At 42.4% G+C, this 11,052-nt stretch overlaps 1 protein-coding gene across 3 annotated transcripts in view; it reads left to right on the top strand.

The window, feature by feature from the left end:
* LOC138013291 (amyloid beta A4 precursor protein-binding family B member 1-interacting protein-like) overlaps positions 1–6,027 on the top strand; it is a 32,873-nt gene extending 26,846 nt beyond the window's left edge. For 2 of the 3 annotated variants that reach the window (XM_068860328.1, XM_068860329.1), the window contains 5 exons: positions 899–1,000; positions 1,165–1,308; positions 1,622–1,715; positions 2,009–2,121; positions 3,355–6,026. In XM_068860328.1, the coding sequence (XP_068716429.1) occupies positions 899–1,000; positions 1,165–1,308; positions 1,622–1,715; positions 2,009–2,121; positions 3,355–4,308 (1,407 nt within the window). In that variant the 3' untranslated portion in view covers positions 4,309–6,026. Of the gene's footprint in view, positions 1–898; positions 1,001–1,164; positions 1,309–1,621; positions 1,716–2,008; positions 2,122–3,354 lie in introns of all 3 variants that reach the window. The other variant, XM_068860327.1, reaches the window with a different exon arrangement.
* Positions 6,028–11,052: the final 5,025 nt, after the last annotated feature.

Here is an 11,052-nt window from a genome sequence, read left to right as displayed (position 1 = left end):
AAAATAATCTGAAAACGAATGAACAATCCTTCGCTTCGATGTTATGCTGCCATCTGAGATGATAAAACTACTTGGGGGAAGAAGAACCTTGTTGAACCACACAAAGGCATTTTGTGAACTGTTGCGTATTTTTCTCCTTTACAGTGTAGGAATCACTATACGCTTATTTTGAGATCGAGTAGCCAGTGATAAGCCGGTAAAATCGGTTCAGAGCAACTGAAAGCTTTGGGAGAGTGGATTAACTATAATACCTGATAAAAAGTGTACCGACGTTTGAGCTTCCGTTCGAGAATGCTTTCAAAGGATTAGGATTTTTGGTTAATCAAAATTGGGAGCAAAGCGGATTATTATCAGTTTGATCTGATTTTAGTCATAATTGATTATAGTATTTACAGAATCGGCTGTCTGGGCAATCGCGCTTTGAATGACCGGACCCAGTTGACCGAACTTCTGTTTACACTAAAATAGCAACAACTTTCTGGCTGTTGGATTTTTTTCCTTAAAAGGAACTTCGCAACTTCTTACCTCGTCATCACCCAGAATCAAAATCATACAGATTTAGAAACCTCGTTTACAGCAACCTGTGGGCAGTTTCCATAAAACAATGGAAAACCCCTTGCAATAGTTAATTTCTCTCTTCGTTTAGCTAAAAGAGAGGAAACAAACTCGAATAAATGAAGCTTATTTGAATGTTGGTTTGTGTATGACAGCGATTGTCTTACCTGGAGACTGCGCTTTTTTGTAAACATGGCTTCAAATTTGAAGCTTCGATTTGACCGATAGATTAATGAAACAAAGGATAAACAATGACGTCAACAAAGATTTTCTTTTACTTTGGGGCTACAAGAGTTTATAATCTTCACAGACTGTATATTTAAGATATATTTATTACTTTCAGCATCCTCAGTTCCACGACTTGGAGTCCAAAGCTGTGCGTTGTTTTTGCGCGGAAGATCTCCACACTATGCAGCGCTGGGTGGTTGGCATCCGCCTGGCAAAGGTACGCACACAACTTGAATGATGTCGATGCCATAGGCAAATCAATTCAAGATAAAATAAACCCGTTTGTTTAAACAGCAAAGAGAAGTATAGTATCAACCGGAGATGGTAATAGATATGTGCTATGACAATCTTGGAGAAAGGGTCTTTTTGTTTTATTTTTAGTTCGGGTACAAGATGTTGGTGGATTTTTCCGAGACTCAAGATGAGATGGACAAGATCGCGTTTTCACTGGACAGAAACAAATTTAGCAGATCATCAACTTTCGCCACAGGACAAAAGGCAGAAACTGCAGAGACCAGGGCTCAGGTTGGAATTATGTTTTCCATCCTAACAAGTGTTAGATAAAAGTCAAAGAAAAAAAAGCGCTGTGTTAAGAAACCCTTCTATAAGGAAGCAACCAGGTGAATATAAGCAAAACGAAGAGGAGTCGAATTCTGGACCATCGAGGACTGCAAATCCACTCAGTGCTCAAAATGGAATTTCAGCTACGCAAACTTTGAGCATGCGCCTATCAAATGCCCCGCCCCTTCCCCCCCCCCCCCCCACCCTCCAAGAATTACAAGCGCAAAAACATGAAAGTGTTTTATTAACAAAAAGGTCTAAATTATGAATTTTACAGGCAGACACACCAAAAGACATCCAAGTAACCAAAGCAAGATCTCAAGCTGAAAGGATCAAGGACTCTATCGGCACTTCTTCTATACATCCCGGCGGTAACTTATTATTGTACTTTACTTGTGTTTATTGCGTGTAGCGTGTTTATTGCGTATCCCCTGTGAAAATAATAATGGCCTGCTTCTCTTCGATGTTCTGGAAGCGGGGGTGGGGTGGAGATTTCTGAGATTGCACAGAAAAACCGAAAGTCCATAATTTGCGGACGGACTCGTTTGGGACCAGTCAGGTTTCTTTATTTTCGCCGCAGACCGGAAGAAGGGAGGTCCATCATTCGTTTTAGCGTAGACTCTTTGTTTTGTTTTAGATTAATTTTGCTTTTGATTTTTTATAGGCAGCATGAGTTTCTCGGTCAGCAGAACTAAAATTGAACCCAAGAAACCTTCGAAGAAAATTGGCAATCTGTTTTCTGATGCATGGAAGAGGGGAAACGTCATTGAGGATCGGGTAAGAGTCCATTTTGTTTGTCTTCGTTTTTTTTCAAGGGTGGTTTTTATCCCACTCTGACGTGGCCTCGAATCTATGGAGAAAGGTAGTTCCAAGTTGTTCCGGTCCCCGCTGCATCGGGCTGTCGGGCTGCGGGAGATCGGGGGTTCAAACCCCCCTCCCCCCCCCCCCCCCCGGATCAACAGTCCGGATTTTAAAATAACTGAAAGAAAGTTCTGCCTTTGTAATAACATCCGTAAATGGTTAGACTTCAAGTCTTCCCGGATAAGGACTGTAAACCCCGTCTCACAAATATCTTCTATGTTCATAAGTTCCCTGTGGGACGTTGAAGAACCTCCACACTATTCGAGAAGAGTAGGGGATGAAGTCCCCGGTGTTGTGGCTGTCCTGGTCTCTCCAGCCGGCTTGGCAGTACGGTGTATGAGGCCACGTAAGCAGAAACAGCCATAAGTCAAAAAGGGACTTTGCCAAGTGCTGGAACATGTAGATATGCGTTGGTCACCCTTTTAGACAAGTCAACTTTCGTGAGTGTTTACGTGACAGAAAAGTCATGCCGTTTAATCGCTTCTGTAGTCGGTCGTATAATATCACCTTGAAGACCTCTTTATAGCGTACACGTGACCGAGTTGATCTGGGTCGCTGAGACAAAGTGTTCGTGTAGCAGAACTTTGGCTCGGTTTGAAGGCTGACCCCACCCTCGACAGATGATGATCTTGCCAGTTTCTTGTTTCTCAGGTGAACTGTTCGCCGCGCTTCTATAGCAAATGCATGAAATGTTATCTCCCATAGAAAGTGATGCTTTTTGTGGGGACAACTTTTCTCCTCATAAAAACGGAACCCATGTCCGTCGAGCGTAACACAAACAGAAAAAGGCAGCTTCTTTCTCCCAAATTTCGCGTGGGCCTTTTTCTCGCAACAATTTTCATTTTGGTCGAATCAAACCCGGCATACCAAAGGAAAGAGGAAATGATTATTTGGTGATTGTGAGATCGTGTTTTATTCAAATGAACCGTGTTTGCTTGGTTGTATTTGTGGGTTTTGTGTTCCATTGGCTTGAAAAACTATCGGCGGGTTAATTTTGTAGATCGATATCTTCGGTCGGCATCAAACCCGGATGGCATGGGTAGCGAACCCCTCTAATTTTCGCCTACGTTTTAAGCCTGCTGCAGTCTGCAGCTTTAATCGTACACATATTCTGTTCACAGTATCATGGTTGTTTTTGTGTGTTCACAGAGTATCCCTGAGCCGATATCGCCCGATACACCCTCGGTACACAGCACAGGTCTAGTTACGCCCAATACACTGGATCCCAAACCTTTTGACATCGATAACAGTGGTATCGGATTGCAGTCAGTCAGGGAGGAAGCGGATGAAAGCAGCTCAACTACAGAACCGGTTCAACAAGTTGAACAGGTTCAGGTGGTACCAGAACATACCCTGGTGTTAGACCCACCGCCAGTGCCTCGCAAATCGTTTTCCAAGAAACAGGAAGAGGTTTTGACGCAGCCTCAGGAAAGCACCATCAAAGAAAAGGAACACAACGGTGACTTGAGTCGGAATAACATGGGTTCAGCCAGGCGATCCAGGAGGAAACGCAGCGAGTCGCCACCTCCACCACCACCTTCCCCACCCATAGACCGTTCCCAACCGCCTGCCCCACCCCCTCCACCGCCTTTACCTTCATTTGGTGCCAAACCACTCACGTCACCCCGCACGACGGAACTTCGAACTTCGCCCTCTCCAACCCACGTATCCTCAAATGCAAGTAGTGGAGATGTGAATTTCAAAGAAAACAGTACAGCGAAAGGGAAAAGTCCCCCTCCAGTCCCCCCTAAATCGAAATCAAGGACTTCTTCTCGGCTGTCGACAGATTCAGACGTCTTTCATCGGAACTCGTCGCTTAGTACAGACCAAGAGGTGTTCGTCGACTCGCTACTAGTCCCTTCGTCGCGCCTGTTATCCACTTCCTTGCAAGAGATGCCGCCACCCCCACCCACCGGGGATCTTCAGGATGGCGAGGATATCGAGCTCCCACCCCCTCCTCCGGACGTTTTATTCAGAGAAAGGCTAAGTGAGTCTCTTAGCAACCACATGAACAGGGAACCAAGCGGAGGAGTTGAACAACCTGTAATACCGCCCAAGACAGGAAGACCACGATTTAGCAGCTCAGGGACATCCACGTCTTGATAGAGTTGCTTCAAATGAGTTCAGTTCGTTTGGAGTTTCACATCAGATGATCAAATTTTTCTTAGAATTGTCCAAGCTGGTCAGATGTACTTATTAATTCTTGTTCGATTGGTAACCTATTTTTCTCTATGCTGTGCCCTGTTTCGCCAATATTGCTCGAATATTGTTTTTTTTTTGCATTAGCAGAAGTTACAAAGAAAACTTTCAAGGTAAAAATGGCTTTCACATTTAAGAATATTAATTGAATTCGAAAAAATTTAAAATTATTGAATAGTTATTTGGTACAAGTTTTTCATGAAGGAAATTCGCACGAAAACGCGACCGCCTGACCTCCTTTGGTGATCTGGGTGTGAGTTTATAAGCACTCTGGTTTTACAACGGGCAACTAACTTTCTGGTCAATCAGAGCCAGATATCCTGCGAGGTTAACATCGAATAGCATCCTCGGAAATAATCTTTCCCTTTGCGCTGAAGTTACATGAAGGAAACGCGGGTTTCTTACTTGGCAGTAAGTTTAAAGATGATACTAAGGGAAAGATTTAGAAGAGCATCGTTTACCGCTAGATAATCGAGGCAAGCTGTTTGATTCCCAAACTTTGAAGAGTATCTCAGCGGATGTAGTAAGCACAATCCCAGAAAGGCCAACCGTTTTGAAACATAAGCACCCCAGATCGGCGGAAAAATACCAAGACGTAGTTGCATTCTGAAGTGAATGGCTATCTTGTCGGTTCTTGGGATATTTTTTCCTTGAGGTTAGGAATATATTTTACTTAAAACCCAAGGAAATGTCGCGTGAGGTATCCCAGAGGTGACCCTGTGCATGCGCAGTAAGTTACCGTCGACTTTCCGAAATCCGTACGGTATGATTGATAAACCACTAGTTCACCCTACACCCACAAGGGCTGTTTAAGCCAATGAATTTAACTAGGCTTATTAGCTTTGCACGGTTTTAGGTGAGCGGTTTTGTTACCTAACGTGATATAGTGTGATACAGCGTTATTTAAGTTAATATTTGGTCAATTGAAATATCGTGCCCAAGTGCCGATATCATTCAATAATCCGTGCTGTAAGTTCCTTGATAGGGTTAAAGCAACAAGCATAAAGTCAATTTTTCTTTTACGTTTCCACATATCTGACCGAAACGTAGTTTCAAGAAAGCTTGTGGGAAGGACGCTGATATTGCGACTTCCTCTTGTTCGGTTCCAGGATCAAATACGCCGATATGACCTTTTTCCGGATAGTCCTGGAACCCTTCGAGTTTTTAAAATGAAATGGGAATGGGTTAATTAGGTGTCTTTTGACAGTTGTATATAGAATATAATATGTTTGGAATGGAAAATTATTTTAATGTTTAGAATTGAATATAACTTGCTCTTCTTTCTGAAAGAAAAAAAGCAATTGAGTCCATACAAAGTGCATAAGCTTTGGAATCGATTTTTATTTTGAGGACAAGTGTTGTCTTCCTTCGAGCCGCCAGACCTGCTCGGGCTAGTCTTGAGACTGGGCACTGGCCCTCTTCGAGCTTCAGGGAGCTTAAGCACGCGCGTTTTTGAGAAGCGGACGGCAACCGGAAGAAAAAAAAACGTGCTTGCTGAAGTCCCCTGGTCAACTTACCGTATCGACTCAGTTGATAAACCCATTTCTGTGTTCCCCTTCCATACCGACGCAGCACCGCAGGTTCTTTCAGGAATCGAACTAAACCCCTTTGAACAAGAAGGCGCCGCTTTAAGTACGTAGGTTTGCACTCGATAGGGGCTATTTTCATGGCAACGTGCAGTTTGTTTTTTTCTTCTTAAGTGACGACCAAATAAGAATCAATGATAAAAGGAATTTGGCCATGTGCTGGATTGACTATCGAAAAACTGGCGTGACAACGTGATACCCAACTCCTGGATTTTGGGCTGTTTGAATATGCTTAGCGTGAACAAAAATTCCTGGAACATTTTATGCAGTCTTGGAGAACATATAAACATACATACTTAATTGACCACACCCCATAAGGGCTTTTCAGGGCCAATGAAACGCAATCACAACAAAACAGAACATTCAACAATAGCTGTTAAGAATCCCAATTGGCCGAAGGCAAGCTACAGTTGGCTATTTACAAGTGCAGCTGACAACTTGAACCAGGAACCACTTGTCGCTGCTGGGTGGTATTGTGTTACGAAAGGAAAGATTCGTTTGCTCTCCTGTGGTTTTCGAAGGAGTTCCAGTTTCCTGTTTTTAAACTGCGCTTCTGAGAGGGTCCTTTGAGCAAGATTCTTGGGATAACCTCTTTCGCGTAGGCTTGATTTTAAATTTTGTTTGAGCTCTTCAAAAAAAATTTTCTTTATTAAGAGTTTGTTCTGAAAAGTCTCAGAGCTTCGCCTTTGACGAAACCTTTTTTGATCCCGGGGGATGGCACGAGGAGAAGTGCCTGTGTTGAAATGGTGCAGTAGGTTTGAAGTGCGTGCACACATCAAGGAGTGAATAGACCGATTTCGATATATTAAAATTCAGTCCTAAACTAAGTGCATCATCTCGAGGCTCTGGGGAATAAACTCATACAATTCGCCAGAGCCTCGAGATGATGCCTTTTGTTTGGGACTGAATTTTAATGTATGGATCTTGAACCTTTCGCCTTTGTAAGTGCCAATGTTTGTTTCCAGAAATGTCGTTTCCTTATCTGAAATTTCAGCTGTAAATTTAACTGTTTGTTCAATGAAGTGAATTGTCTCTTCTCGTCTCTGTTCGTACTTCTTTTGTCTTTTCTTCTTCCATTTGTACTTCTTTCTTATTTCCGCTTTTTCCCTTCTCATAAAAATGAGCCACACTGACCAATAATATCATTTACGTCGCGAACAGCGATGTCTGTGCTGTCCGACATTTTCAAAAAATAGAGTATAATTTTGGCCCGGGGGGGAGGGGGGAGGTACTCCCTTATAAGGGCTTAATGGGGACGTGCGGCCAGCCAGGGTAAGTTTTTCGGGATTTTTGTCTTAAACAGGGTATCGAATTTATCATTGTTTGTCTTAATCAGGGTATCGATTTATCAATTTTTGTCTTAAACTGGATATCTTTTCTCGGACGATAAACAGCAAAATTTTTACAAGCTCTTGTTAACTAATATTGACTTCCGTTGACTTTGGCATTGACACCGGGCACATAAACAGTCTTTAACAGGGTATCAAAAATCGGAATTCTGTCTAAACAGGGTAGGAAAATCAGCGATATTTGTCTTAAACAAGGTCAGGGTATGAGGGGCCGCGCCGCACCTCCCCACCTAGGGGTATATCGAGTTCCCCCCCCCCCCCGGGAATTTTGGCCTATGCGCTACAGCATAAACGAGACACTTTTTGTAAAAATTAAACGTGATGTGGTTACAAGTAACAAAGGTCATGTGTAACTGGATCTTATTACCGCCAAACTTCAAGACAAAGAGCACGCCATAGGGATAACGAAAGGCACGTGTCAGCGTGGTGGAGAATGCTCAGCTTAAATTTCCGGTCGTTTCCGTCGTTGACGAAGGCGAAAGTTGAGTTTTTAATTTTTCGCCGTCAGAAATCCCGGATCTCGGAGCTTCAAAGTGACGTTTTTTCGAATCCCGCTCCCATATTCCTTTAGAGTCCCGAATCCCGGGTTCCAAAAAAGCCAAATCCCGGATCCCGAAAATCCTATTGGGGACCCTCTTTCAAGGACAAAACGTACAGTTCCTTTCCGTATATGGTAAATGGTTTGAACCCAGGAGTCGTGTCATAATTAAGTAAAGTACGATCGTCCGGGTGAGTGTAGTCCTGAGAAGGACTGTTTGAGATGACATTATCTGACGTTTCGACAACCTGAGCGGACGTCTTCTTCAGAGTCAAGTATTCCTTCTAACATCTTAATTTTTATCTTTTGTTCTGTTTATCATAAAAGCATTTTTTTGGAATTACTGATACGTATATCGTTTCACCCGTGGATGACTGCAGACACGGAGCTGTCGAAAGTTTGTGCCCTTTTATATTGTCAGCCAGAGAACGTTTTTTTAGTTTTAAAATTTCCCGTACTGTTTCGCGTTACGTCATCGCCGCCATGTTGTTGGACGAAAAAAGATCTCTTATTAGCTCCTTTTGTTGGTCCACCAACAATTGCATATTGTAGCATTGTAGCACAGCTGATAGATCAGTGATTCCCCAGCTGCTCGAACTGCTCCTCTTCCAAGCAATCAATCTTCATACCGTCAACATCATTCTACGGAGACTGCGCTAATTAGGGTACAAAATGACATTCTCCTGAACATGGACATACAAGAAGTTGCTCTCAAGTTGATCTTACTAGACCTTAGCTCCGCATTTGATACCATTGATCATGGCATGATGACTCAGATATTGGAAGACGACTTTGGTGTTACCGACCGTGCTCTCCGTTGGGTTAAGTCCTTCCTTGCTGCTAAGAGGCAACGAGTAACTGTTGACGGACGAAAGTCTCGGGACTTTTGATGTCACGAGTGGAGTTCCTCAGGGGAGCTGTTTAGGACCAATACTTTTCTTATTGTATGCTTTTTCGGCTATTTTATGTGAAGAAGAAACACCTTCCACAGGTTCAGGAATACGCAGATGATACGTGAATTGTACCTTTCCTTCCGGCCGGGATCTTGACACTATGTCACAGGATGCTGCAGTCGACCAAAGCCATGGAGGCTTATGTTTCAGATGTCAGGGGTTGGATGGCTAATCATCAGCTTGAAACTCAATGACCAAAAGACGGAGTTCCTGATAATTGGGTCAAGACAACAACTATCGAAAGTGAACATTAGCGCCATTCATGTAGGCGCTGCGGAAATCAAACCCGTTGGGTTAATACGCAAACTGGGTGCCTGGTTTGATAGCTCCATGACTGTACTATGAGTACGCATGTTGGCAAAGTGTGTATGTAGCAAGGCTTTTCGTGGGACAGCATCCGTAGAATTAGGAAATACCTATCCGAGGAATCCACCAAGACCCTGATCCACGCTTTTGTCACCTCTCACTTTGACTACTGCAACTTTCTATTGTATGGAATCCCACAGTATCAGATGGATCGGCTTAATCTCGTACCCAGATCTCACTCTGTCACTGACCGTAGGAGGTCTGGGTACGAGATTAGGATCGGCTACAAAGGGTGCTTAACGCCGCTGCTCGAGTCATTTGTCAGGAGCCTCGGTTTGATCGCATCACGCCTATACTGATAAAGTTACACTGGCTGCCCATAAAGTTTCGTATACAATTCAAGGTTGCTCTTCTTGTCTACAAGACTCAGTCTCAATGGCATGGCCCCCTCCAACTTGACAGAGCTTCTCCAAGTCAAGGCTGCAGGTCGTTATGCGGTACGGACTAATAACCAGCTACTCCTGCAAGTCCCAAGAACCAAGTGTTTGACTTTTGGTGATAGATCCTTTTCGGTTGCAGCGCTAAAGATTTTTCCGGAGTGCGAGTGTTGACTGTTTTAAATGTACTCTTAAGACATTTATTTTTAGACTTGCTTATAAACAATCATGAGATTTTAACGAGGAAAGAAGTGTATTTTTTTTTCATTTATTATTATCTTTTTCTTTAAGGTTGTGCTTATATATATATATATATATATATATATATATATATATATATATATATATATATATATATAAGGAGGATACTCTGTAATGTATGCGCTATATAAGCTTTTATTTATTATATATAATATATATTGTTATCCTCGTGTCAAGAGATTGGTCGTAAACCACCCATATTAGAGGGTTAATAAATTTCCTAGTGATGAAACTGTTATCACCGCGGAAGGGAAAAATAAAAATCGCTCGAAAAATGTCCGAGCTTCTTCACATAATATTTATTCTTAAACGCATGGAACTATAAATTGAAGCGGAGGGGGAAAATACAAACTCATCAACGTTTTTATTTTTTTGACAATGCCAATGACGATGCATGACGTCAACTAAGTTTTTTTTTTACAAACTGCTGTATTGTCCTTCTGCAGAAGTGACCACATGTTTGGAACTATAGTGTGCCTTTTATTCCTTATCAAGTAATATAAGAAATAAATACAAATACAGCTTATGTTGGTTCTGGTAGTGTGCTTATTTCGCACTCAGTTGAACTGCTTGTTTGTTGCAAGATATTTACAAAAAAAAAACAGTTCATAACTGAGTTAAATTGTATTGTTCAGGCCATTTTAAATGTTCATGTTATATTTTCATTCACCCTACATGGTGTAATTAGAGATTTTTAAATTAAGTACAAATGGATTATGTTGTGTTCAATTCGGGGGAGCAACACGACAGCGCGTGTGGCAAATAAACATGGTTGCTATGAAGTTCTGTACAATATCCGGCTGCCACCTCTATTTTGTCGAAGATCCATGACGTACGTCTCACAAATATAAACGGCGGACTCCTAGAGAACATCGCGTTATCATCACAACATGGCATGGATTTGAATCGCATGGAGATACAATAAGTTAACGAGCTAGATCCGCCATCCTCTAGTAACATGTGTGGCCCTTATAAGTTGTGCAAATACGGGGTTCAAATCTTTCAGGCTGGATAAAGTTTTGCTTCCGTCGAATGAAATAGAATGTAAGCCCCGGCCGAGAAATTAAAACTTGAGCGAGTAAATTTTCAGGATACGGAAAGTCGTCTATGCACATCGCCAAGTTTCTGTCTCAGCAATTTCATGTCTCTTGTCAGGACCGTTGGCCGGTCCGACCATAATTTCCAGCCCTTTTCGATTTTTGCTAAAACATCACTGGT

The sequence above is a fragment of the Montipora foliosa genome, chromosome 8 (genome assembly GCF_036669935.1).
Source record: "Montipora foliosa isolate CH-2021 chromosome 8, ASM3666993v2, whole genome shotgun sequence".
NCBI lineage: Eukaryota > Metazoa > Cnidaria > Anthozoa > Scleractinia > Acroporidae > Montipora > Montipora foliosa.
The sequence above is the reverse complement of the archived record's forward strand: the minus strand, read 5'-3'. Positions and strand labels throughout refer to the sequence as shown.